We start from the raw sequence: 27,739 nt of genomic DNA on the forward strand, positions 1-27,739 counted from the left end.
GATTCGAAATTTTGAATAGAATTATGAAAGCTAAAAAAGATGGACATTGAATATTAATATTGTATGATAAATATCGAAACCTACATGATTATCATATATATTGCCCTAAACTTCAAAATAATGGAAAGCTTCAACTTGAGTGTGTCGCCACAATTGAGACGGTTGAACTATATTGTGATAATTATCGATGAAATTAGTACGACGTGGTGTATGTAACCATGAGAGTCCCGATCGCTGCTATATAGCGACGAAACACGTGAACGGAAAATCCCCACACGGTTGACACTAATAAAAGAGGCGCATTGATGCAATTCCGTCAGTCGACGTCGACGACAATGCCAAAAATGTCAATTTTATCACAGTAACTTGAAAGTCGCACAAGACGATGAAGGGTAAACTTAGGTGGTAAGATGCTTCTCCTTCATCCAACAGGTTGAGAGCTAGAGTCATTACGGATTAAATGAGGAACCATTATTTATCCTCTATTATAAATAAACTTGAAATTTGCATGATTTTTGCATAATAGGCTGAAGAGTCAAACTCATCCCTTTTGCTATGCCATACCATGGATTTTGGCTACCTGACATCGTTTAAGGGGCCAAATCGTCATTTTATTATATTTCCGATAATTTTTTTATTCACAATTTTGTTCATTTCTTTTTGAGTTCGTAGAATTTCTAAAGCACTTAATAATAATGACTTTCATTGCTTTGCAATAGGTTTTTTATATTATTAATAAATTTAGAATTCGAGAAATAGGGTGTAGAAACATCTGAAAAGGAGACTAGAGAATAACACTAGTGCAATAAATCGGGACGCTTGAATTTCACTTGGATGAAAAAGCACATTGAGATCAAGGTGAACACAACGTCTTTATGTTAGTTGTGTTTTGTCACATACATTTTACAATTTGAATGATAGTTCACAAAATTTTAATATTTTTTTTTATTTTTTTCATATGAATTTTGAATCAAAATTTCAGCATATATATTGATTACCAACATAAACAACGAAAATAATTTGTCAAAAACTTAAAATCAAATGCACAAATGACAAAAAATCAAAGAAAAACAGATTTAAAAATCATGTAACAGACCAAATATTGATGGAGCTAACATCTCAGCGTTAGATTAGTCTACATATAAAGCAATAAAGTTTGCATGCATATTTATTACTACAAGTAATCAAATGAATAATTCGATCAAAATACAGAAATAAAGAAATACATCTCTCCAATCACCCACAAATATTTTCAAGCCAAACACTCCTCATTTTCACACAATATTTCTCCTTTCACACAAATTTCAAGCCTCTGCACTCCTCATTTTTTACACAATATTACCAACGGTAAAATTGAATAGTATTTTCTCATATTGAACAAAATGTCAAAATTTGAATAATACTACTAAAATTACTTACAAATAATTCTGAATGAATATATTAAGCCCATTTGGCCAAAAGGGACATACACCCTGCCCCAATGAGAAGTGACAAATTTGCCCCTAGTTGAAGTTTTCCATTATTTTGGAGCTTAGGGCTCATGAAATCAGCCGAGAGAAGATCAACCAATGCCATGTATATTAGTATGCCGGCCGATGCCGAATTGAAGACCCCTTCCACGATGAGGGCTGTCGGGCTCGTCTCACTATAGATGTTGGTTATTCCAATGCCTATAGCGATGCCCACTGGCGTTGTGAGAGAGAAGAAAATTGCCATTATTGCCACCGCACGTGCGTCAAACTTTGCCTGTATAAACAACAACAATAAAGGTCGGATAAATATAGTTTTTCAGATTGAACATGTAGCGTGCACGTACAAACACTTACCTGAGCAATGCATCCTCCAAGACCAATGCCTTCGAAAAATTGATGAAATGTCAAAGCAGCAATCAAGGGCTTTATTGTCTTTGGACTTTCCGAAGCCCCTAATGCTATTCCAATAATGACTGAGTGTACAATAATACCTAATTCCAACACCTTGAAAAGGAAAATATAATTCAAAAGTAAGTATTGATATTAAAGGGAATTGATATTAAAGGGAAAACTAGAGAGAAGTAACTTATGGACTTTTAATAATTTGGTTTCTTTCATTTTCAATCAACAATTTTGGTCGTATTTTGATTATAGACTTACAAATAGTCCACATTTGAATTCCTAAATGGTTGAATTTTGTGGCATATGAATATAGTTATAGGACCATGAGATATAGGGGTACATATTTATATGGCTAGATGAAAAACTAATAATAATTCAAAATTAAATAACCAAAGTTGAATTGATGAGTGCCGTATCACATACGAAAATTATGAAATTCAAGTAACAAATTTAATTGAAAAGTGTGTATATGAATGATCAAAGGACTCAATGATTTAATCGAGATACTATATACTACTCCGTCCATCCCACTGAATATGCAACATTTGAGATTCGGCACGGGTTTTTTTATAGTATTATTTTATGAATTAATGAAGAAAGAGTAAAATAAGAGGAAAAAGTAGAAATAGAGATGCTTCTATTTTAGGAAACATTTCATTTTTAATGGAACAATAAAAAGAGAAAAATATTTCATTTTTAATGAAACAATAAAAAGAGAAAAGTATTTTATTTCTAATGGGACAGAGGGAGTACCTGTGAGATGACACGGTGGCGGAGTAGTTCGGTGTCGCCGGAACCGGCATTGACCGACACCGGCCCATGTGCATGTCCGTGCACGGCATGCGTGTGGGCCCCCACCGCTCTCTCCTCATCCCCGCCCTCCGACTTCACCCTCGATCGGCGGCCATAGTACGACGTGGCGTAGGTATCGACCATGAGAGTCCCGATCGCCGCCAGCATAGCGACGAAACCCGTGAAGGGGAAATCCCCCCACGGGTGCTCGGGGATGCACGGCGACGTCAGGCTCTCGAAGGCGTCAGGCAGCACGTGGATGAACCCCGTGGAGAGGATCACCCCGGCCGCGAACGCCTTCACCACGAAGAAGAGGCTCCGCTCGGGGCTGAGCGCCGGAACCCACTTCGCCAGCACCGGGAGGCACACGCCCGCGGCCCCGGCCGCTAAAATGGACGCCAGCGCTGCCAATTTGTATTTTAGCGCCAGCGTCTTGTCGCGGTCCCCCTCCTCGGCCTCGCACGTGCACTCCGCGAGGGCCGTGGCGGGAAACAATACGATCGCGGCGACCAATGCATTTTTTAGCAATTTTGTCATGATAAAACAAAAACGGCTAGGGGAATTTCAAATCGATGTGTAGAGATGAAAGAATTGTTTGTGATTTGATATGGAATTTTGATATGTGGTGTATATATAGGCATGTAGCTGAGGTTGATGACATTGTGACAACATAATTTGAATAAAATTGGTGTATTTAGTGTTGAGGGTTATTGAAGAAAGGAAATCTAGTGAGGGAGTAGAGTAAGAATGTCGACATATTTAAGAGTTTGACTTAGCAACGAAATCAGCCAAGATTGTTACATTTATTGCAATAAATTAAAGCGTGTATTTATTAATGGGACATCAATATTTCTGAGATGCATTTTTTTTTTTGTTCGTATCAAAGTCAATAATATCGATACCATGTGACAATGTTTTCACACTCCACATTTTATTAATTTGAGAATAATGCAAAAAATGACAAATGGAAATAGTGTGAAAATAATGATATTGATAAATGGCTATATATATAATCGTATCTACTCACAAGTGAAGATGAAAATTTCATCTTTGAGTAAATGATTGATTACTAATGTGGATCTTTTAATTTGTAGCAAACAAACATCTCGAATTTACTTTTTTTTTTCAATTATCAAAGGTATCTACTGGTGAGCCTCGTGACTAATCCATACGCTGATTTGTAGACACCTCAATCGATCCCTTAAAGTCGATATATCTAGCGTAGTACTACTCGCTACTGAAAATATTGACATCGTGCAACCACGCGACAAATTGAAAGGCGAGGCATGCCACATCTAATTTTCGATTGATTGGAAAAAATTGGAAATGTTAATTTTGCAAAATTGGATTGTGGCCTTAAGTTTAGTTTGCATGATTTAGATCGATATATCAAGTGTGGTGCTAACAGAATTGGAAATATTGAAATCATATGGAACCGCTTAACAAATTAAAATGGCATGTCATATCCAATTTTGAAAATGTTAATTTTGCAACAAATTGGAATGTGGTGACATTATCTCAACGTTTCAAATATCACATTATGTTAGTATATCACAATATATCTATTTTGTTTATTTTAAAACAATTTAAAAATAAGAACTAAGAAGTTTCACATTTGAAACTTTGAATACTACGCAAATGGGGCCAATTCACTTCTAAGAAATTTAGTGGTTGTGAATTGCATAAAAAAGATTATCCATTCGAATTGACTCCTAATAATAATTATAATAAGTAAGAAGATTAGTGGCTGTGAATTGTTATTCAATAATAATAATAATAAGTGTGAAACTGTAAGAATGTTTATCTGTTTCATATTTAAATTACTATTTTTTCCTTTATTCCACTCAAATTTATATATTTTAATTGACTACGAAGGCGACTTAGTTGGTACCTTCAAACTAGGGCTGGGGAAAAATATCGAAAAAATGATATATCGCTCGTATCGTATTGGAAAATATCGAAAAATTATCGAATTTTCGATATATCGTAATTTTCGATACCGATACGATATCGTATCGTAAGTTTTCGATACGATAACGATATGAATTTTCTTATATCGCGATATATCGTTTTATATCGAAAATACGATATATATCGAAAATTTTCGATATATCGATATTTTCGATATATATCGATATTTTATTTTCGATATATATCGAAATTTTCGATATATATCGATATTTAACGATATATCGAATTTCGGTACGATATATCTAAATATCGATACGATAACGATATGAAATTTTTTTATATCGAAAGTTCGATATATCGAAACTTTCGATACGATAACGATATGAAATTCTTTCATATCGATATTTTCGATACGATACACGATACAACGTTTTCGATACGATATATTGTATCGATCCACCCCTACCTTCAACCAATAGATTGGGATTTGAGTTATCACATCCATTAGTATATTTTCATTTGTATATATTTGTTGATCGACGAGTATTCGAGTTATCACAGTCATTAGTACATTTTCACTTGTGTATATTTGTTGATTGACGAATAACTACGGCTTCGTTAGTAAAATACACCCCTCTCAACTAAATCAGGGGTTCGAGTTACCACTGCTGCTAATATATTTTCAATGCTACAATATTTACAGTTTGCATCTTATTACATGAAACGACTGTCCATTCAAATACACCAAATAGCACGTTTGTGAATTATTGTTTGTGGGGTGTAGAAAATCTCATCATGTTAGCTTATTTAAAGGCAAGACTCAAGAGCAAGCAAATCACCAGAAAACGATATTCTAACGTTTACTTTTTTTTTTTAAAAGGAGTAATATTCATAAGTCGTCTATCACTATTAAATGTCAAATCTAAAATAATTGAGCTTAATTTGATATTGAAAACAAATAGTTTAATTGGCGTCCTCCTCAAGGCTAATGACTCGTTTAAGAGCATATAATTACATTCGAAATCTGAGGGTCACAAAATGAGCAAACCTAATTAATTCTATTTGCCACGTCTGAGAAATTAAGATGATTAAATTGCATACTTAGTATTGTAACCATTTGGTTTTAATAATTTACTTAAGTTACAAGTCCATTATGTCAACATCATGTGGAAATTTTAGCTGGCGTTATTTATTATTAGGGATGGGAATCAATTTCATTTTAATTGGTATTTTGAATTGAAAATTTACTAATTAAGTATGTTATTGAAGATTTTTTTTCTTGGAGATTTAATCGGATAATAGTTGGCATAAAGATTTTATTTATATGCTTCATATCTATATTTAGAGTTAGAGATATTCTTTCCCTTTTCTCGGCAGAGCGGCAAGAACCATGCTTTCCATTAAAATATGCTACTACATGATTGAAACATATCTAGATATTTTTCAAATATTTTTTTATTTGTCATTTTTATTATCTCTTTGTTTTATGCCTATGATTGTCCTATATATGAAACTCAAAAAACAAAAAAAAAATGATTTATTCAGTTTTTTTTATTACTTAAAATAAAAATTTACAGTTCATTTTTCATTACTTAAAACAGAGTTTTTATCATATATGTTGACATGGTTGACTCTTTCAAACAAATCATTTACTACCAATTACAAAAGTAGTTTGTTACACGTCGCAATTGAATATAGGATTAGCATAATTGGATAACGTGCATTAAGTAGTGAAAAATGTGCATTTATATATGATAATTTTTAGTTATTTTACATTTAAAATTTGATTATAAATATTAATTAATTTACTATGAATCAACATATCACGTAGGGTTCACTTATACAACAATATTATAAACGCTACACAGCAATATTACAAACACTACACAGCAATCTATAGATTGTTGTATAGTGTGTCGGATATTGCTGGACAAGAAAAAATTGATGGATAAAGAGCAACAAATTGTTGGCCGTCTTTTTAAAAAAAAAAAATTGCCACGTGACAGCTTATTATTCGTCCACGTGTACAAATGATTGGCTAGAAATTGTGTTATTTTAAGGGGTAGTGGTAACATGCCCCTATCACGTAGTATTTACCTTCCTACAACAATTAAGTAAAAAATTAACTTTTTCAAATTAATTATCTGAAAATGAAATTATTAATTTTTTATTAAAATCAACATAACTATCTTCTAATCAAATTAGATACTCATATCATAAATCTTACATATCATTTCTTTTCTCTTAATTGGATTTGTATCAAATTAGATACTCATATCATAAATCTTCCATATCATTTCTTTTCTCTTAATTGGATTTGTCTGGCCTTTTCAGTTATATCTTTTAAAAATATCTAAGGATCAATTTAATAAGAAAAATAATAAAATTAATTATATTCTCAATTTGGATAATCACTCCAATTTGGTTTAAAATTTAAAAAGATTATGTACGAACTCGACCATAGAATATTTAGAGGGAATAATTCATTGCAGAGAGAAATATTCTTTCACAATGTAAACAACTTGGTACATTTGGACTCAATACTGCTCTAATCGCCAGTAGTAAACTATATATACTGGAAACTATAACCAACATGAAACACACCAACAAAAAATAAAATCTAAAAGGAAAATCAATCAACAAACCAAAATCTCAAACTGCCAGCAACATATGATACCTTATCGAACAGATTTTTACCTAAGTCGAACACAAACAAGCAGCACGCGGTACAATTACTCACAGCTAATGTACAAGGCAGTCATTTCTCATCGCTGTCATAGTATTCATCATCGTCGTAGTACTCTTCCTCGGAATCATAGTAGTACTCTTCGTCATCGCCTTCTTCACCGTAGTCCAATAAGCCCCTCCCGTTCTGTCCCCTTAAGCTCTCTTGAATCCGATCCCTAATGGCTGTTCCCTGAGAGAGAAGCAAACAAAATTAAGAATGGTGGGAAGGAATATAATACGCATCCAGTGACTGCAGCTCACCATTTTGTGACAACGTTCCTCAAACATCTCGAGGAATCCAGCGACCAATCTGTCGGCATTTTCAACCCACATGTTGCGGTGAATGGTAGCAGTTTTTGCAACTGTTTGTATCTGTGAGAGGAAATTGACAATGAAGTTGTGCATGACAGAAATTAAGTTATAAACCGATGCCAGTCGGTGTATCATAACAAGGTGATTGGTATGAAACAACAAAATATGGACATGGGAGTGGATAAATTAAGACAAAAACAATAAAGTTTCGGGAGGAATGGGATACGTAATAGCATGTTGTGTAGTTGGAATGGGTGATCCATACTTGCAGGAATAAGAATTCCTAAGCTAAAGGCAGTTCCAATGATAACAAATATACAAATCATGGAAATCAGAACGGTAATGGTCACCCTGTTCCTACTTCATCCAACATACCAATCACCAACACTCATGAATGGCCACACATAACCAAATAGCAGTTCCCAAATTATTTTCTGAACCAAAAAGAGAAGAGAAGAAAAGGTTCCACAGCAAAACAACAAAACTGCTATACTTTCTCCCAATTTTTGTATCATGCTCTTCTCAAGTGTACAAAGATCAATCATTTGTACGAAATGATGTGTTTTAACTATGAGTTTTGTTCAGTCAAACAATGCACTATAATGGATCGCAGAAGAAAAAAACTATACCTTCTCGCCAACCTTTTCTTGATGCTCCTTAACTTTCTCTTGCAGCTTCCTTAGTCGCATATTTACCCGTAGTCGCTTTTCCTGCAAAAATTAAACAAGCTTTTAATTATTACTGTTTAAAGAAAGAACTAAGTACTATTACAGATCAATTCAGAAGGAATGGGGGGCATCATGCCTTGACATAGCTAAGATTAAGCTCCTTTCTCGAATATCCACGATCCAAATTGCGCATCACATATTGGTTATAATCCTTTACTATCCTCATAATGATATCAGAAGTTGAAATCCCTTCAGTCCTTTTGGTCTCTTTAAATCTCCCCACAGCTTTGACCTACACCAGAAGTAGTTAAGTATGATAACCAAGTCTCAACTAAGTGGGAAAACAAACATCACCAATTAACTATGTAATATAAGATCGTAATATTGTGAAAAATAAAATCTTTTAACAGAATCAATCTTACAAATTCATAAACATCGTTACCAGCTCCACTTGTATCAGCATAACTGCATCCATTTAAGGGTGTAAAGTCAAAGTTATGAAATTGAATATACCAGATCTGATCTCAACATTGTCAGGTTATTTAGGGATCTGGGATCATGATAGTGTAGAAAGAAGCCTTGAATTAATTAACTTAAAATATAAAAGCATTGACTTTCTCTAATTCAAGTATTAACAGATGCACATAACTGACCCTAGACTAGCAAATCACATTAGCCAAAGCCACTAATTAATAACCAACACCCTCTGGGAAGCTGATATAGGCACAGCATATGTCTTGGAATCAAGGGATGACCAACTTCTTAGCTCTCACATGTCTTTATTTCTCGACACAAGTGTTGACTCAAATCCAAGATTATGTTAAAAAAGGATCACTTTATAAGCAAAACTTACGGGAGAGAATCATGAGCAACGTAATCTATATTGTGCTTGTCCAAGAACTCTTGATCAATCACCCACGGGGCATCAGGAATAACTTCATCAACCCACCTGCCAACGGAAATAAGACAAATGGAAGTTCAACAAGACATAATCAACTTCACAACAAAATTAACCACATTTAACATCCTAACAACACTAAAATGCATAAGTATGTATACTACAGAATCACAGATTCACAGACTTTCCAGCTAACAACTAATAGAGGCTAAACCAACACTAGCCAATCATGAACATAGCAAAACCATAAAACACAAAGGAGCACAGCAAGAAACAAACTTGCAATGGCGAAGGGATTCGTAACGCTCCGATTCCGTCATAACGGTCTTTCCCTTGAACTTGTGTGTAACCTCATCATTGCAGCATCCAACAAGCAAGTAAGTATTCGGAAACCTACAAACATACATGGCATAATTCAATCATTAAATCGATAAATCAAGCACAGAGTCGAACTAGACAAACTGCAGATCAACACAATTCACGGTAAAATTAAGTTGACTAGAGAGTAAAATTACAACGAAAAACAGAAAATCACAACCACGAACTCTCAGAATTCCACTAACTCACAGCTCACGAAACCCTAACTCTACGCTAACCTCGCAATCGACCAAAAAATAGCAGTACTAAACCGAATCAAACAGACTAACACAGTAGAGATCAGATCAAAGCACGAAATCGTACGATTTTTTGGCTTGCTCGAGGGAGCGAGCGTGCCCGAAGTGAAATAGATCGTAGATCCCGTCGGCGTAGACACGAATTGGGCGGTCAGACGAGGAAGGAGCGTTCACGCCGTTCACGGCATCGCTCTTGGCGCTCTCAGCTGTGTTCTCGGTGGTGGACTGTCTCTGCTGCTCCGCCGCCGCAGCAACGCCGCTGTCGACCATCGCTGCCGTCGGCGGTTTCGATTTCAGCCAAAAACTTCAATTGAAAAGGGAAAAAATACGAATATACTCTGCCACCGCTCGAGCTCAATTATATTTTGATCATTTCTGAATTTATATATTGCTCAATTTTATTTTCTAAATTGTTAAGATTGACAAAATTAATTTAATCATGCGTCACGCGATAACGGAATAAGATTATTCCATTATTTGGACTGTTAATGCCTTTCAAATTTGGAATATTTTTCACTAGGAAGATTTGTAGCTAAATTTAGTTTGGGGGGATCTTATGCATATGTATTGGTATTTGATGATGTGGAATACTAATTCGAAGGGTTTGTCGATGTATTAAACTTGGATGTGCAAGTTCGAGTGTAAGGTTCGGGTGCGAAGATGCGCATATCCGGATGTGGGTTCGATTGTGTCAGATGCATATATTTGGGTGTGGAATCCAGTGCACAGGTGCACCAGATCGAGCGTTGGATACTGTAACAGGTATCGGGTTTCGGGTGCCCAGATATGATAATTTTGATACTTGGGTGTTCGATTCGACATCATTCGAGTGTAATGTGGATGTATGGTGCACCATATGCACACTTATAACATCGTTTATTTATTTTGTTGTATGTTTTTTCCTTGTTGATATTTTTCAATTTCATCGAAATGTTTGAAAAAAATCACAAAAGTTTAATCTAAATTAATAGCTTGTAATTATCTAAATTATGAAATGTATGACATATAGTAAAATTGTTTTTTAAGGTTGGGAAATCATAAAAATCACATCTTAATAGCTTGTAATTATTTAAATTTTGGAATGTATGAGATTAACTACAAATGTTTATTTTGAGGTTGGGAAATTATAAAAATCACATCTTAATAGCTTGTAATTATTTAAATTTTGGAATGTATGAGATTAACTACAAATGTTTATTTTGAGGTTGGGAAATCACAAAAATCAAATTATAATAGCTTGTAATTTATATTTTAAAATGTTTGAGACAAACTAAAATTGTTTAGGTAGGGATGTAGTGAAGCTTAGGTATCGGGTTCCATAAATATATTATTCGTTCCATGTTAGGAGTCTCAGTTTTTCATTTTATGTTAGGAATCTCAGTTTTTCATTTTAGTCTGTCACATTTTAAGAGTTTCAGTTAGAATATTTTTATAACTAATAATAAATCTCACATTCCCACTCATTTTATTATATACTCCATACAAAAATGAAACCCTACATTTCATTATATTTTTTTACAAGTTTTATTTAATTTCTTAAACTCGTGTCGGACTCAACTGGGACTTCTAAAATATAATGGATCAGAGTTTTATCTAATTGTACAAGTATTCTAGAAGCTAGATATAAATTTATTTTATATGCATTCTTTTTTATGTACTCCCTTTAATAATCAATATATAGACGTGTTCGCTATTATTAACAGCCTAGTAGTATTAATGTCTCTTTATTTCTTTCAACTTTTGCACCTTTTATTGGCTGGTGTGCCTAGACATAGAAGAGTGTGTGAATTCCGTAAATTAAATAATTCATCATCGAATTTTGGGGACAATTATAATTATTATCATAAACTGTATACGTTGTATAGAATCAACCATAGGCTATTATATGATTCCGTCAATTACTGCGATTTAGTAGTATTAAAATTTGTATTAATGTTATAAATTTTATCCTTATAATTTCGACAATTATATTACACACATCACATCATAAAAAAAAAGCTAAAATAACTTCGAATTTACCGATCGACAGACTACAAAAAGTAAGATTATCGACAAATTTACAAATATTTGTAAATGAATTCACAAACAATGCCTAAATAAACATTTATAATATTATATTATAGTGTCCTAAAAATAACATACAATATTCTTTTCATACGATAAGGAATGCTACATTTTAATCAACAAAACCAAACCCCCAAAAAAAGGGCAAAAAAAACACAGTACACCTACCATAATTCATAGATTTCCATATAGTCAACCGTGAAAAAAAAAAGAAGAAAGAATTTACAACGAAAAGTCAGCAAAGATAATCACCTAATTAATTTCCCCATAAATCAAACCATAAAGTTTTCATAATTAATCCTATTCCCACTCCCCGCCGCCGCCTGCGGCGGCACACCGCCGCCGCCATGCACGCCGTCCATCACAAACATATTCTGCTGCTGCTGCGGATAGTGCACGTGGAAACCACCGCCAGCCGCCACATGATGGTCCATGTAGCCCGCGGTGGGGCCTCCACGGCCGGGAATAATCTGCGGCTGCCTGGCGGCGGGCCCCCCGGTGAAGTGCTGCACCATGGCCCTGAAGTTGGCCGTGTCCGTGTTGAGGAGGGTGGTCGGGGTCCGCCTTGAGGCCCTCGACCGCCTCCTCACTGGCTTGGCCACACGGCCCTGCTCAGGGACCAGGTGGTGGTTGTTGTTGTTGTTGTTATTGTTATTGTTGTTGTTGTTGCTGCTGCTGTTGCTGTTGGAGCCGTTCGCGGCAAAAAAGGTGGTGGTGGGGGAATTAGTTTGGAAGTTTTGGTTGATTTGGGAGAAATCATGTTGGTAGGGTTGGAAAAGCCAATCACTAGGGTTTGACATGGTTTGGCTAATGGCCATAGACAAAATTTGAGAGCTATGGATTGATTAAACTCTCTCTATCTCTTGATGTTTTTGAGATAGAGAATGTGAAGAATGGGAATGGGAGAGAGGATAAAACTTAAAAGGTGTTTGGAGTGATTGGATTGAAGTATTTATATAGAGGGGGATTGAGTTAGCAAGTCTTGGTCTTTAAAGTCTTCACTTTTATGTTTTTTAATTGTTTAATGTGTGTATATGGATGAAGATTGATGAAATGAAGTGTTTTTGTACGTTATTTCTAGATATATTAGGGATTGGGAGACACCAATTATTACCAACAAATGAACCCACGATTTGTTAAATAGGATACTAAAGAATCGTCAATGTGTACTTGATTATGTGATTAAAAAATATTATCATTTTTGACCTAGTGATCTAATTAGAATATGGTTCTCTTTTTATATATTTTAGAATATAAGTTCAAAAAGGTTATGATATTAAAACCAAAAAACCAAAAAACTCTATTAAATTCGGGCAGAGTCGGGAGATTGACTGACTTTATTTTCGGCCTATGAAAACCAAAAAAACTCTATTAAATTCAGCTTTTGGAACTGTCATCAATCTCACGGTGAGGCAGTTCCGCCTCAACCTTTGAGGTTCACGTTTACTTTTGTTTCGTCATCCATTAATACCGATGGAGGACTGCCTTCTTCCATTGAGTATGGAGCCTGAAAGGAAGTGAATCAGCGTATGATCACAGCGATCCAACTATGTTGAGTATGGAACCAAACATCTATATATCGGCTTCCATAAATGTATTATTAGATCTAAAATGGTTGAACATAAAACAAGTCAAAGAAAGACCTAAAACACTTGATGTAGAAAGGAAATGTTTGGTGGGGTTTCTCGAAGCTAAAGGTGGTGTGTTGCTTCCGCGAAGCAAGTAATCGAATGGAGTATGAAAGCAATGACATCACCATTCTTTGTTTTATTTTCTCATTGGAATAGTATTTATTCCATATTTTGTAAATGTGTATAGAGTTTCTGATAAAAATTCTTAAATGAAGAAATATAAATATTTTTATCTTTGTTTTCTTTCCCCTAATTAACGTGTATCATCTTCATTCTTCCAACTAAAGTAATTTAGAATTTTGTTAAGTTTGATCAATTTCTTTTTAGGTAAAATTCTGATTTTGACCCTGAGAATTCTTAACTACAAAATTAGTTTTTTTATTTCTATAAACGGTCTTAATTTTTAGCTACATCAGATAAAGAGTGGCGTTGATTTAACATTTGTTTTTCAAAGATTTAGACGTGGCTGACTAATTATATTCATCACCACACGTCCTAATTAAATTATACTACTAGTATTTATTAGTATCATCTAGATTAATTTCATCATTAATCCCTATGTATTCTGGTTACGAAAACCATGCAGTTTGATCAAATTCTGGTCAAATCCCGTAACTTTAAGAAACAATTATGTACTATACCATAACTTATATTCTATTTTTCATACTAAAATCAATTCTTTTCGTAAATAATATATACATTTAGCAAAAATATTTCACCTTTAATTTTATACATAATTTCCTCTAAATACAAATAAATGTGACAATCCAGAACATATCAAAGTTATACTCTAATTGATTATTTTTAAAATAACGGGATTGATCAGAATTTAACCAATAATTTTTCCAACAATTTGCTCAAAGATCAAATGCTAGTACATATGTGAGAGAGAGACATAGGATGATACCTAGAAACTCACTATGAGAATGTGAAGTCATTTGTCATGTAATAGTATTGGTCAAAAATGTGTGTTAATATTTTTCAAACCTTGTTGCGTCACATTCACATTAAAAAATTTGAAACAAACCTTTATCAACGGCGTGACCAAATCAAATCAATTCGACTAAAGTATGATTAGAGAGATGGTTGCTTTGAAATATTAATGAGCTTTATTATATTACATTGTGTCTCCAGCTTTATTTAGTCGATTAAATAAGCATAAAGTGACAAAGTTTGGAGTGCAACTATAAAATTTTCTTAGAATTCAATGACCTTTAGATAGAAAAAAAGGTTGAACTAATTGAAAATTCCGTACATGTGCATATCATAGGGGTTTAGAAGTATTTGATATATATGTAGGGAGCATGCGGCTATATATGTTTTTTAATGAGAATGTCAAAATTAACTGCTGAAGTAACACTTCTACCAATAAATCCTTTTATATATATTTGTGTGAGTGTGTTGCAATTGCCTCAATGTAATGTTATTGACCACATTTGCAAGAAATAAGAATGAGAAATAATATGTATAGGTATGCATACGTGTGTTGGTTGTGTGGTAGAGTAATTTATGTTCGAGTAGAAAGGTCTCGAGTTGAGTTCGAATCTACTGTGACGCAGTCTTTACATTATTGTTCATTTATTAATAAAAAAAATTAAAAAAAATAAAAGGATAAGAAAAGGTATGTTTCTTATTTCTCAATGTTTTAAGACTAAACCGGAGTATCATATATTTGTGTAAGAAATATAAATAATTATATGTGATTCAACTCTTTAACTCAGTTTCAAAAAGAAACTAGAATTAAAAATCCGAGAGAAGGCGTTTAATCTACTATGACTTGATTAAAAGATTATATGAGAACTAAAAATATAAGAGATCGTGATATAAATTAAGGGTTGCATTAGTGTGCTAACTAATTTACAGTTATAACTAATAACTTTCAATTTTGTGTATTAAAAATATCAACACAAAGACATAATTATATCAATGCAACATGTAAAAATTAAATATCAACACAAAGACATAAGTTTATCAGTACAAGAAGATTGATAAAGTTATGTCTCTGTGTTGATATTTTTAACACACAAAGCTGATATTAGTTATTAGTTATTGTTGTAACTTAGTCAGTATTTGATCACACACATATATCCTTATCTCTAAACATAATCTTTCCATTTGGTGGGAAGCAGTGTCAGATCTGGGGGCGACCGCCCCCTCCGTGCAACTAATTTTCCCTTATCCGAACATAAAATAACCATGTCCACCCCTTCCATTTGCTTCTGACGTACCGAAAAAATAGTCATATCCACTCTAAACCAAGCTAGTAATATATATTCCGTCCCCTCCATTTCCGAATCATGGATCTGCCACTGGGAAGTGCGATCTAGCATCTAGGTCGGACGGTTGCTGTGGGCTGAACCTTTGGTTTGGCTCATGGAGTCGTATGGGCTGGAATTGGGCTACATGGAATGGATGGAGGCTGTGGGCTTGTAGTTAAGTCAGCCGATTAAGGCCCAATTATTTATAGCGTAGCCCACTTCAAACAAGGTAGAATCTTTAATAAAACTCTCGAATTATATTTGAACTAACATTAGTAATTATGGTGCATAGGTGTCTATATATCTAAGATAACAATTCAATATTATATCCGCCGTTATAATAGTGGCGATAGTGTGCCTAACTGAAATTCATGTCAACTATAAACCAAACTAGACAAAATTCTGAGTTGGAAGCTTTAAATATCTTAATAACATTTTCCCTTCTGGAGAGTGGAATCTCCACCTCTCTCCCACTCACCTCAACTAATTTTTATCAATTCCAATTTCTTCACTTCACACACCTCACTGGTTGCAACAATGGCAACTGCAATCACTGGTTGTGCCAATCATCCATGCGTTTTGGCGAATCATCCCTTCCAATTTTCAGCTTCCCGTTTGAATTCCAATTCCTCTGCTGCCTCTTCAAATTCAGTCTTGGGCTGTAAGGCAAAGGGGCTTTCAATCAGGTTTATTTTGTTGAACTTTCATTTTTCAATTTGGAGTTTTTGGCAAATGCCCACTTGCTTTTTGTTACTTTGAAGTGTGATGTTGGTGTAAAGATTGAGTCTTTCTTGATGTTTGAGTATGTTTTGGCTGAAGAATGTGTATGTCTTGATGTTTGAGTGTGTTTGGCTGAATTCTTGGTGTTGTGTCTTTTTTATTAGTTGTTTGTAGAAAGTTTGGAGATTTTGGCAAGTGCCCATTTGCTCTTTGGTATGTTGAAGTGTGATGCTGGTATAAAGATTGAGTCTTTGTTGATGTTTGAGTGTTTTTTAAACTAAATTCTTGCTGTTATGTTTATGTGGCAGCTATAAAGTTATATGGAGATGTTGCCATTAAGTGTTTGTGGAAAAATTATGCTATGAACATTTCAATCCAAGTGTTTATTTCTTTTGTTGAAGTAATTGCTTTGAATTCTTAGAGAAGCTATTTTTGTTTGTAGAAGCTCTTTCATTCGAATTGAATCCTTGTAGTTCTTGTTTGATGAGATTGATGGAGTTGGTTTAATGGTGACACATTCTATTGAATGCAGGTGCCAATCATCCACGGGCACCGATGAAGCGAAAACAGCAAAACAGATGAACTTACTAGACAATGCAAGCAACATGCTCACTAATTTCCTGAGTGGGGCGAAGATACTGTCGATGCCTACTGCTGAGGGTGCAGTCTCGGATCTGTTTGGAAAACCACTTTTCTTCTCCTTGTATGATTGGTTCATCGAGGTAGATTTTATGTTGCTGTTGAGCTGTATTGGTTTAAACTGTCTGATCAATGGCTTGCCTATTTCAAATGTCGCGATTGATTGACCCTTTTAACCGCATATTGCTCTTGTTTGCACATGGAAGAGTTGTTGACTTCTTGTTGTTGTTGGTGTTAACATTGGTATAAGTTTTTATGTCGTCTTAAATTCCATTGTCAGAGTAAATTTTACGGTATCCGGGGCAAAGACATTTCTTTCGTATCAGATCCCATTGTGTGTTTGTTTCTACTGCCTCTAGGCCGAAACAGTTGATATTCGACTCTTTGACTATATTGTATTACCATGTCATGAAAATGCATTTTCATCGGTGTTTTTCTCTTTTTATCTGCTTCATTGGTTATCTTGGTCGGTCTTTTTTGCAGCATGGCTCGGTTTATAAACTTGCCTTTGGGCCTAAAGCATTCATTGTCGTCTCAGATCCCATCGTTGCTAGACATATTCTCCGTGAAAATGCATTTTCCTACGACAAGGTATGTTCTTTCCTTCATTACTTCTTTAAAGAAGTTGGCAGTGAGTCTTTCTGTGCAATAATATCTAGTCCACCGATCTTCGGAGTTATACACGTTGTCCTTTCCTTGCTCAAAATCAAACTCATACTAATCAAGAAATTGTTTTCCTTAACATGTTTTGATGTTGAACTGCAATCACGTTATGTAGGGCGTTCTCGCTGATATATTGGAACCGATAATGGGCAAAGGACTCATACCTGCTGACCTCGACACGTGGAAGCAGAGGAGGCGAGGTGATACCTTCATCACTCGAAGTAGTAACATTGTACATTTTCGACCATTCACATCACTCTCCCTACTCTTATCCCCACTGCAGTTATCGCTCCCGGATTCCACTCGCTCTTCTTGGAAACTATGGCGAAAATGTTTGCTAACTGCTCCGACAGAATGATAGCGAAATTTGATAACCTTTTAGAAGCAGAAGCTTCTAGGGGAGGGAAGAAAATAGAGTTGGACCTCGAGGCCGAGTTCTCTAGTTTGGCGCTCGACATTATTGGCCTCGGTGTCTTCAATTATGACTTCGGTTCTGTTACAAAAGAGTCCCCAGTGATTAAGGTCTAATTCGTCTTTCGCTCTCGTCTAGTTCGGTAGTATCACTTGCTGATGCAACGTGTGTCGTCTGCAGGCGGTGTACGGTACTCTGTTCGAGGCCGAGCACCGTTCAACATTCTACATACCTTACTGGAAACTCCCTTTGGCGAAATGGCTCGTCCCTCGACAAAGGAAGTTCCAGAGCGACCTTAAGGTCATAAACGACTGCCTCGATGGCCTGATAAAGAATGCAAAAGAGACTAGAGAGGTGAGAAAAGTCACAATATTTTCATGTAAATGTGGTTTTACCTAATCATTCTCTAATGTGATTTTACATTTTTTCACAGGAAGCTGATGTCGAGAAACTGCAGCAACGCGACTACGCTAATATCAAGGATGCTAGCCTCTTGCGTTTTCTAGTCGACATGAGAGGAGTAGACGCTGATGATCGACAGGTAAATAGTCCGACATTTGTGGAAATCATACATTTTATTTTACGATTTGAGGTCAATTGTAGTGATCTCGTCAACTCCATCGAACAGCTCAGAGACGACCTGATGACGATGCTTATAGCCGGACACGAGACAACAGCTGCTGTGCTTACATGGTCTATTTACCTTCTAGCACAGGTATCGTATTTCCTTTTCGGATCGAGCAATGCTATTGCTTTTGGTGATAATCCTAATTATATGATCCATTCATGTGATTCAGCATCCATCGAAAATGAAGAAAGCACAGGCAGAGGTCGATTCAGTGCTTGGACAGGAGCCGATCACATATGAAGCAATCAAAAAGCTCGAGTATGCAACGCATCCCCCTAATCTTTTTACCACCTCTATATTATACCTCATGTTCGATCTTGATAGCTACGGTTTTCTTTGGATGAAAACGTGTGGTTTGTGGTCGTTAATCCTCCAAATTCAGCATTTGCTCAACCTATACGAATCTGATTGTCGCGTTTTTGTTTAGGTACGTGCGGCTTATTGTGGTTGAATCTCTGCGATTATACCCACAGCCTCCGTTGCTGATCAGACGGTCTCTCAAACCCGATAAGTTACCGGGTATGTATTCTGCTTATATGAAGTCGAAGAAGGATCATCATTTTCTTCGCGTTTTCTTTTACCATCCGTGCAAAATATCGGGCCGTTTCATACATTCCCATGAGTTGGTCGATATTCTGAAACGAAATCCTAAACAACGCAGGTGGCTACAATGGCAACGAAGACGGTTACTCAATTCCAGCCGGGACGGACTTATTTGTTTCTGTAAGTATAATGTAACTAGTTTTTTGGTACCGCGACGAGCCGGACTAAGTTGGTTCGGATCTTGTTGAGCGAACATCATGCTGATTATACGGGTGTCGTTGCTTTCGCAGGTGTATAATCTCCACAGATCTCCCCATTATTGGGACAACCCTAATGAATTTGAGCCGGAGAGGTTTCAAAGGCAAAAAGCTAGCCAAGTTGATGGCTGGGCTGGTTTTGATCCATCTCGTAGCCCCGGGGCACTGTATCCTAACGAGGTAATTGATCTAGCACTTGACTTTCATTCGATACTTAGTTCTTGAAAAATTTGATTCATCCATCTGTCGATAGCTACATGTATTGCACGATGAATGTGAAGAAGTAAGCCCTTTTCCCGACCACTATGAACCGAGTTAGCCTAACCAAGCCCGACCCTAATTTACATTTATCGGGCTATAATTTAGTCAAAAAAAAGGAAAGGAGTCCACAACTCTCAGTTGCAACGACAAAGTGGTTAGAACGATAAAAAAAAACATATGTCGGACCATCTGACACAAGACTCTCGATATCTAAAACATGTATTTTCCAATGTGGTCAGATCATTGCCGATTTCGCCTTCTTGCCCTTCGGAGGGGGGCCAAGAAAATGTGTCGGGGACCAGTTCGCCCTCATGGAGTCGACTGTGGCGCTGGCAGCGTTGCTAAGGAAGTTCGATGTGAACCTGCGAGGATCGCCGGAATCCGTCGAACTAGTCACCGGAGCCACCATCCACACCAAGAGTGGGCTGTGGTGCCAGCTGGAGAAGAGATCATCGACTTCTAATTGATTTTGCATCTCTTGTAGTTGTGACTAAAGAATGTCTCTTTTAGAATCAAGAATCAAATTTTGCTCATGCTGTCACACTTCAGTCGTTAGCCTATTTTAAATGTAAAGTTATTTATTTGGCCATCGATTTATAATAGGCTTACTTAATCCAAAATATACCATCCTTCGACAAACTTTTGTATAAGATTGAATTGAAAATTTATGATAAATTCATAGTATATGATTTTCAAGAGATAATTATAATATTTTTCAAATCCATAGATTTTTAATTTGGTAAATTTAATCTTTTTATAAATTATTGCAAAAAGGAAAATACATAATAGATTAATTTATTATTATAAATAAGTGATTAATACTATCATAAATTGATTTTAAACATAAAAGGAATAAAAAAAATCCAATGATGGAATATATTGATTCATTATTTCAAGATGCACTTTATATAATCCTAAATACTTATATTAATCCAGATATATTGGTATGAATGAAGTTAGATAACTACAAAATCATTCACAATGCTAAACCCTGTACAGAATCAACTAGAGAGCATCAATTGTGCAAAGCCAGAAAACAAAACAAGACACCTTCACCATATCTTCAACAGTATTGCGGAGTTCTTGCGCTTGACAGAATACTCCACCAAACCCATAGAAATCGAAAAAAGTGATGGCATGAAGTGCTAAGCAACTTCTAGTGCTCGGCCTTGGCCGTAGTAGAGGACCAATATACATATGAGAGCACAGCCAAGAAAGCGAGCAAAGTGAGATGCAAACCTACGTGTGTTGATCTCACTTTGCTGGCTTTTTTGGTTGTGCTCTCATATGTATATTGGTCCTCTACTACGGCCAAGTCCGAGCAGTAGAAGTTGCTCAGCACTTCATGCCATCACTTTTCTCGATTTCTATGGGTTTGGTGGAGTATTCTGTCAAGCGCAGAATTGAAGACCTCCGCAACACCGTCGAAGCTGCCGAGCAGTTTCCAACAGTGCAGCAAGGTCAGTAGCTAGCTGATTCTGGTGTTGTTGAAGAACTGGAGTGACCGGAGGCGTGAGGTTCACCGGAAGGCTCATTTCAGACAGGGGGTTGATCATCAACAGGCCGAAGGCTCCTGCCATTTTTGTTGTTGCTGTTGCGGTTTCTTAGAAGGAGAAGGAGAAGGAGGTAGGTTGAAGGAGGAGGAAGAAGAAGCCACATATATATTGTCTTCATCGCCTGCCTTCATTGTGGTGCAAGGACGAGATGGGTGAAGAGATGCAGAGAGAAGCAATGCCTTACTTAGGCTGGTTTTTCATTACTTTGCTTGTTTCCTTGAGAACGATGATGCAGAGCCGATTTTGCAAAAATTTGGAATGGTGATGATGGTGGAGTGCAGAGGTGATGGTGGTGGAGTGCAGGCTTTGCCACGTTTTGGAACACAATCTTGTGATAGTATGTATGGGCTTCAACTTTTTTAGGCTTCATCAAATTGGTGTATTAATTTTAATTTACAGCTTTTGTTTTGTTGGGACTTGAATTTTTTACTCTTATTATTGAAACTACAAAATTGCATTAATTGAAGACCTTTAATTCAAATTTTGAAAACAATATATATCAATATATGTGCTTGTGTGAGAAAAAGAGGAAGACTATATATTAGTACTAGTATATGATTATACTACTACATTTATTCGAAAATTTTGATTATACTATATTTATTCGAAAATTTTATTAAATTACACCGGTTTTAATGTAAAAAATAATAATATAAAAAAGATATACAAAAAGCAATTAAAGTATTGATAATGAAGTAAAATATAAGACTCGCCCTTATTAGAGAGATAAATATTCTAAAGATAGATAGAGTATTATTTTGATGGACGAACCAAATTAAAAATGAAATAAGACTATGGTTTCATAGATAAGACAACATAATATAGAAGTAGTATAAAAAATGGATTATATGAAAAGATAAAGAAGATTGGTCTATATTTAAAAAGATTCATGAAAAGAATTAGGAAATTTGATTAAGATTATGGTCATTTCACAATATGTGCACCCATTGCAGAATTTTTTAAAAAAAAACAAAGTGTCCAATTTAGGAACACGATTTTCCAACCACACCTAAAAATCGAGAATTTTGCCGGAAGTTGGTTATTTCTTTTTAGATATGAGATATAGATAGATATTTAATGTTTATCACTAACATACATAAGCATAAAACTAAGCAAATATCAACTCAGCAATGCTCTCTTCTTCACAGGAATCTTAGATTTACCGGAAATTAACTAAAAATACAGCTTGCTACTATCGCTACAACACGGCGCAGCACTCATCGCCGGGAGCGACCGTTTACGACGACGCCGAGAACGAAATTAAACGCTGCTGCACAGTCTATGTTCACTTACTATACAGTTAAGTCAAGAGACGCTCCCATTTGGCACACATACAACAAGAGACGTTACCAATGGAGAGAAAAAGAATTTCTCAAGCGTGTCTTGGTGCGTTGTCGTGCAGCTGCGCGGATCTCACATTCGGATCGTCCTGCTATGGACAACAATATATAAGTAAGCTCTGGATTGGTGAAATAACAGAAACATTTGAAGTAAACCTAACAATCCCGTGAACTAACCCGAATTCCATAGCCGAAATTTGTAGGGCGGAAAAACTCCATATGCCCCTTCAAGGATGACCACATAATCAGAACGAATTATCGAAGCAATGGGAAAAGGAAAAGGCTACACGACAAACAAGTCAGTTACCATTCCAGGCATGGCGGGCTGAGTGCCATAGTAGCCATCGTGGGTAGGTGCGATGGAGTTCAGCTGGCCCTAAAGAAGGTCATAACTTCAGATTCCATTATTACTAGAAAGAGTTAATAGATGTGATTAGAGGACGTACTAGTCCCTGAATGGCTGGTTGGTTCCCGAAGTAACTATCGCGTGTGGGACCCATTAAGTTCAGCTGTACCATTCAAATAGAGGGAAACCATGTTACAATGAGTCAATTAGAACTTGTGTACTTTTTCATGTATAATTGAAGGTATGTTTCTTACCATTCCCGGAGCACCTTGATGATGACTAAAAAATCCATCCAGATTTACAGGTCGAGAACTCAGTTTTTCCTAAGCATTAAAACAATGGCTGATTTAGGCTTATAGGTCAAGAACTCAGTTTTTCATAAGCATTAACAACAAGCTACAATACAAAATCTCATGTTTGCGCAAGATTTATTTTAGGCATATCTCAAGTAAGAAACATTTCTACAGAAAAAATGAGCACGCTACAACATTGACGTACAATTTGTTGTAAGCTATCTGCCGTGCCAGCTGTAATAACATCTGGCTCCATGTTAACCTGCAATGCAGATAATGCATGACTTGGAGATATAAAAAACATAAAAGACTATGTATTTGATTCAAGACAAACCTTTCTCTTCTTAGTTGTATTCTTCTTCTTGTTTGTCTTGCTCAAACTCCCACTTTGAATGCCATCTTCGATGCACAAAATACCCGGGGAAGCAGAAGGTCCAGCTTCTAGAAGATTCTTACTGGAGTAGTTGGCATTCAAACAGTTCTCAAAAGCTTCATCAAGTGCACGAAGAGACAGATTGTAACTCTCTTGTGATAATGATCCTTCTTCACCCAATTTCATAGCCCTTTGACAAAGATCATTATATTGCTGCAGCCTTGAGTGAACCTGCTCAGACCCTTCCCCCATCGAGTATCTGCTCTTGGCGTCTTTGGTCCACCGTTTCAAAATATATTGTGAAGGTATTGTCGAGATGCCACAGATTTGAAGAACAATCATTGCATGTCTACAAAGGAAACCTTTCAGTTCAAATAAACGGCATATGCAGGACACTTCAGATTTCAACTCGTTCAATGTGACAATAAAGTCTTGATTCCTCTCATAATCTTGTACTTTGAAAGTGACCATCGCATCAACTTGTTCCTCTTTCTTAGGTATACATGCTACAGCACCCAATACCTCAACTTGAAATTTCCTCAATACAGAATGAGTATAAAGGCTAGCTACATGCTTCTCGAACGGTGAAGGGGACTTCAAAGCAGGCTGCTTGTTCCATGTATCAGAAGAGGCCTTTGCTTCCTCTTCATACCTATCTTGCAGAATGGCATCATATTGTTTTACGAACTCTTGCACAGTTGTTTTCTTATGTACATACTTGTCAAAGAAAGAATTCACACTATCTGACCGTTGACCTGTTGACATACCAGCAAAAAAACCATCTTTAGTAAAGTTAGGCACCCACATTTTGTGATCTTCATACAATGACTGGATCAACTCATTCTCTTTTAGTTCGAATCTATCCACCAGCTTGAGCCACCTCTTTTCAAACTCCTCCTCTGTCCACGACCTATAAATGCATATTTCGAATTCAGATATGAAGTTTTCGTTCTGTTTGATTACACTATTCAATGTTTCTGAAATCTTTCCCACTACATGCCACAAGGAGAAAAAATGAAGAGTGGATGGAAAAACATCTGAAATAACAGACTTGAAAACCCTTTCTTGCTCAGTGAGTATAATGTTGGGAGCCTGGCCACCCATAGCCTTCAACCACATTCTCATGACCCATGAATATGTCGCTACGTTTTCATCAGACAGCAAAGCACATCCGAGTAGCATGAACTGATAGTGCTGATTGACCCCAACAAAAAGAGCTAGAGGCATTTTATACTTGTTTCGGATATAGCTCGTATCAAAGGATACGACATCGCTGAAATTAGGATAGTCATGCCTGCTTTTGGCATCAACCCACAATAGACTCTTCAGGCGTTGATCCTCACCAACATCCACTGCATAAAAGAAGTTTGAATTTAGAGTCTGCATATGGACAAAAAACTCAAGCATAGCACTCGCCTCCACTGCATCCATTGCCATACTCCTGCCCTTTTCAAATTGGCCTCTGGATTCATGTTTAAGACCGACTGCACTTTTATATTCAGCGAACTGTCTAGCCATTGCAGCATACATCCTTCTGGTCTGTTCACTTACAGCTTGGGCAGGTAAAAGTTCGTGGTTATGCTCTTTCTCAAATCTATGGATTATCCATTTCCCGTCGGACCTTCTCTTAACATGCATACTTGCTTTACAATCTGTCTTGGAACATGCTCGACGACCTGTAGCATTCTCAGAATCCTGATTGGTTCCTTGTCTACTGCGTGGACGGTTCAAAGATTTCTCATACTCACGCTTTGTTCCATATCTAGAACATGCATATTTTGCATCGATGAATTCCCTTGATGTTTTTGAACGGCGGCTATTCTGAATCGCAGTATTAAATCCCACGGATCTAGCATATTCCTGATAGAAAGCATAGGCGTCCCTGTGAGACTCAAATTCCATACCAGGAAGTGGCTCAAGAATCGTCAGATCTTTAAAATCTATATCGGGTAAGGGAGAATTCACATCATCAACATCTTCAATGTGCAGCTTGTCCTCCTCTCCCATACTCTCACCCACTCCATCTACATTAAGGGGCTTCTCTTCCCCATCTAGCATATTAACAATTCCATTAGGCTCTTCCAAATCCTTATCATGCTCTCCAGAAGGTAACCTAAGATCTATATCCATAAAAACAACCTGTTTTCCTGCAATAAGCTGTTGTCTAGTGACCTGTAAAAATAAACATGATTTTGAACTCTGTAGAGCATTATAAGAGGTTTGATAACGTTCTGCATTTATTTTTTTATTTCACTGCCACAAGAAGAAAAAAAGGAGTAGTATATATCAGATAAGTAGTTAGATTGTGCTTTATTCGATGATTTCTCATACTCCCCTTTGTCACTGGACTCAAAAAATAACCACCACATTCACAGTTATGCACACAGGCATATACAAGGCGGTGATAGAAGGTGTAAAAGCACGTACCGGAGTATATCTTTTACAAAAGGCACAAACTTGTATGTTAAGATTTACAGAAGAGGTAGATTACAGTAAGTGATTTAGCTCATTATCAAGAATGTCACTGCAATTCAATTCACCACATCATGATACACCAATCACTCAAAAATATATGAATTCCATACAGAAACTGCATAAATCTAAATAACTGAATCCCATTAGCTCATTCTTAGCCTTCTCCACATTCAATTTTCCTTCCTCTATGTAAATCCCCAAAGCCCCTACCCTCACCCACTTCCACATCCGAACAAACCAGCTCTGTATTGATAATAGCGCTATCACTATCAATATCAACATAACCATCACCAACCAACACTAACATCGAGTAGTTAGCTATCGACAACATGTTAAAAATTGGCAGCTTTTAGCACCAATTTCAATTTTTGAAACATGTTAAAACACTACTACGTCCAGGCAAAATCAATTCTCAAAAAAGGAAAAATAAAACAAGGAGATAAAGCTAAAAGGCGGCATGAATTTGATCAGGAAATCAGGGGAAGTTCTTGCGGTTTTTTTAGATTGATAAAAGGCAAAGAATTGTGGAATTGTTTGAGCTGAAGAGAAAGGGAGGGAAAAAGTGGTTATGGAGGTGGAGAGTGGTGATTACCTGCGATTTTTATAGTAGAAATGTTCAGAGCTGCAAATCCACGCGAGGGTTTGGGCGAGTCGACGATGTTTTTCCCCAAATTTGGAGATTAGGGTTCTCTCGATTTGTGATTGCCACTCGCTCTCATTCAACACTCTCTCTCACTCGCTCTGCCCTTTTCTCTCTCTAGCGCGTGCCTCTCTTCTCATCGCCACACCACACTTTTATTACTCTACATATTGCAATTATTTATTTGGTAATTAAACATACATATTTTATTACTACTAATATGTTAATTTGACACTAATATAACATTTAATTTTATATAAGTAAGGTTTGTGTTAAAATGACAACTCATCTTAAATGACACTGTGACACCACTTATACAGCAATATTATAAACGCTACACAACAATATTACAAACACTACACAACATTCTATTGATTGATGTATAGTGTGTCGGATATTGCTGGACAAGAAAAATTGTTGTATAAAGAGCAACAAATTGTTGGCCGAGTTTTTCAGATTTTTTTTTCTTTTTTTTTGCCACATGGCAGCTTATTATTCGTCCACGTGTACAAATGATTGGCTAGGAATGGTGGTATGATGTTATTTTAAGGGATAGTGGCACCTAACATGCCCCATATAAGTCATATCAAAACTTTATTTCAAGTTAATATATTTTTATACAAAAATTAATATAATAAATAAAGAGAATTAACTTGAAATACTAATAAAAAAATGTATCATTCATGAAAACTTCAATTTTATTTTTACTAATTTAAAACATCAATGAAATATTTTGGATATAGGTGTAATTAACTCATGAGAAACAAGCACATTTGTACGTAGGTGTAATTAACTCATGAGAAACAGGCACGTTTTGTGCTTGTATACTATGCACTCTACGGAG

General features: G+C 36.1%; 5 protein-coding genes across 6 annotated transcripts; 1 reads left to right on the forward strand and 4 right to left on the reverse strand.

Moving 5' to 3' along the window:
• Positions 1–1,062: 1,062 nt before the first annotated feature.
• Positions 1,063–3,269, reverse strand: LOC125186484 (zinc transporter 8-like). Its single transcript, XM_048082854.2, has 3 exons — positions 2,628–3,269; positions 1,827–1,976; positions 1,063–1,746 (listed from the first exon to the last, which is right to left on the reverse strand). Exons 1-3 carry the CDS (start codon positions 3,201–3,203, stop codon positions 1,441–1,443), a joined length of 1,032 nt encoding a protein of 343 aa, XP_047938811.1. The 5' UTR covers positions 3,204–3,269; the 3' UTR covers positions 1,063–1,440.
• Positions 3,270–7,040: 3,771 nt separating this feature from the next.
• LOC125190883 (choline-phosphate cytidylyltransferase 2-like) lies at positions 7,041–10,149 on the reverse strand. Its single transcript, XM_048088297.2, has 8 exons — positions 9,864–10,149; positions 9,462–9,575; positions 9,138–9,233; positions 8,707–8,749; positions 8,421–8,576; positions 8,246–8,326; positions 7,566–7,676; positions 7,041–7,494 (listed from the first exon to the last, which is right to left on the reverse strand). Exons 1-8 carry the CDS (start codon positions 10,064–10,066, stop codon positions 7,336–7,338), a joined length of 963 nt encoding a protein of 320 aa, XP_047944254.1. The 5' UTR covers positions 10,067–10,149; the 3' UTR covers positions 7,041–7,335.
• Positions 10,150–11,885: 1,736 nt separating this feature from the next.
• Positions 11,886–12,791, reverse strand: LOC125190882 (uncharacterized). Its single transcript, XM_048088296.2, has one exon. The coding sequence runs from the start codon at positions 12,676–12,678 to the stop codon at positions 12,133–12,135; it is 546 nt and encodes a 181-aa protein (XP_047944253.1). The 5' UTR covers positions 12,679–12,791; the 3' UTR covers positions 11,886–12,132.
• A 3,324-nt stretch (positions 12,792–16,115) lies between these two features.
• Positions 16,116–20,461, forward strand: CYP97B3 (cytochrome P450, family 97, subfamily B, polypeptide 3). The gene is made up of 13 exons (XM_048082942.2): positions 16,116–16,435; positions 17,002–17,191; positions 17,592–17,699; positions 17,887–17,971; positions 18,055–18,293; positions 18,364–18,537; positions 18,617–18,724; positions 18,812–18,898; positions 18,981–19,069; positions 19,239–19,330; positions 19,473–19,534; positions 19,645–19,791; positions 20,112–20,461. Exons 1-13 carry the CDS (start codon positions 16,287–16,289, stop codon positions 20,337–20,339), a joined length of 1,758 nt encoding a protein of 585 aa, XP_047938899.1. The 5' UTR covers positions 16,116–16,286; the 3' UTR covers positions 20,340–20,461.
• Positions 20,462–22,525: 2,064 nt separating this feature from the next.
• Positions 22,526–27,011, reverse strand: LOC125188358 (protein FAR-RED ELONGATED HYPOCOTYL 3-like). 2 transcript variants are annotated; one of them, XM_048085149.2, is made up of 8 exons: positions 26,848–27,011; positions 23,742–25,952; positions 23,613–23,669; positions 23,369–23,437; positions 23,215–23,277; positions 23,076–23,144; positions 22,946–22,993; positions 22,526–22,860 (listed from the first exon to the last, which is right to left on the reverse strand). In XM_048085149.2, exons 2-8 carry the CDS (start codon positions 25,908–25,910, stop codon positions 22,801–22,803), a joined length of 2,535 nt encoding a protein of 844 aa, XP_047941106.2. In that variant the 5' UTR covers positions 25,911–25,952; positions 26,848–27,011; the 3' UTR covers positions 22,526–22,800. The 2 variants fall into 2 exon arrangements, with proteins under 2 accessions (XP_047941106.2, XP_047941105.2); XM_048085148.2 differs by lacking the exon at positions 26,848–27,011 and having other exon boundaries at positions 22,526–22,857; positions 23,742–26,821.
• Positions 27,012–27,739: the final 728 nt, after the last annotated feature.

Source organism: Salvia hispanica, chromosome 5, assembly GCF_029641045.1.
Source record: "Salvia hispanica isolate PSC_SH4W2 chromosome 5, Shi_PSC_v1, whole genome shotgun sequence".
In the NCBI taxonomy this organism is placed as follows: Eukaryota; Viridiplantae; Streptophyta; class Magnoliopsida; order Lamiales; family Lamiaceae; genus Salvia; species Salvia hispanica.

Coding starts and splice junctions, on each gene's coding strand:
- LOC125186484 (XM_048082854.2), bottom strand. CDS start 3,203: ATGACAAAATTGCTAAAAAATGCATTGGTCGCCGCGATCGTATTGTTT. Junction 1,977..2,627: donor GCCACCGTGTCATCTCACAG/GTACTCCCTCTG, acceptor TTCCTTTTCAAG/GTGTTGGAATTAGGTATTAT. Junction 1,747..1,826: donor TTGGAGGATGCATTGCTCAG/GTAAGTGTTTGT, acceptor TTGTTTATACAG/GCAAAGTTTGACGCACGTGC.
- LOC125190883 (XM_048088297.2), bottom strand. CDS start 10,066: ATGGTCGACAGCGGCGTTGCTGCGGCGGCGGAGCAGCAGAGACAGTCC. Junction 9,576..9,863: donor CTCGAGCAAGCCAAAAAATC/GTACGATTTCGT, acceptor GTATGTTTGTAG/GTTTCCGAATACTTACTTGC. Junction 7,495..7,565: donor AGGAACGTTGTCACAAAATG/GTGAGCTGCAGT, acceptor CTTCTCTCTCAG/GGAACAGCCATTAGGGATCG.
- LOC125190882 (XM_048088296.2), bottom strand. CDS start 12,678: ATGGCCATTAGCCAAACCATGTCAAACCCTAGTGATTGGCTTTTCCAA.
- CYP97B3 (XM_048082942.2), top strand. CDS start 16,287: ATGGCAACTGCAATCACTGGTTGTGCCAATCATCCATGCGTTTTGGCG. Junction 17,700..17,886: donor ATGCATTTTCCTACGACAAG/GTATGTTCTTTC, acceptor CACGTTATGTAG/GGCGTTCTCGCTGATATATT. Junction 19,070..19,238: donor GAAGCAATCAAAAAGCTCGA/GTATGCAACGCA, acceptor GTTTTTGTTTAG/GTACGTGCGGCTTATTGTGG.
- LOC125188358 (XM_048085149.2), bottom strand. CDS start 25,910: ATGGATATAGATCTTAGGTTACCTTCTGGAGAGCATGATAAGGATTTG. Junction 22,994..23,075: donor AGCCCGCCATGCCTGGAATG/GTAACTGACTTG, acceptor TCATCCTTGAAG/GGGCATATGGAGTTTTTCCG. Junction 22,861..22,945: donor ATTTCGGCTATGGAATTCGG/GTTAGTTCACGG, acceptor TGTTGTCCATAG/CAGGACGATCCGAATGTGAG.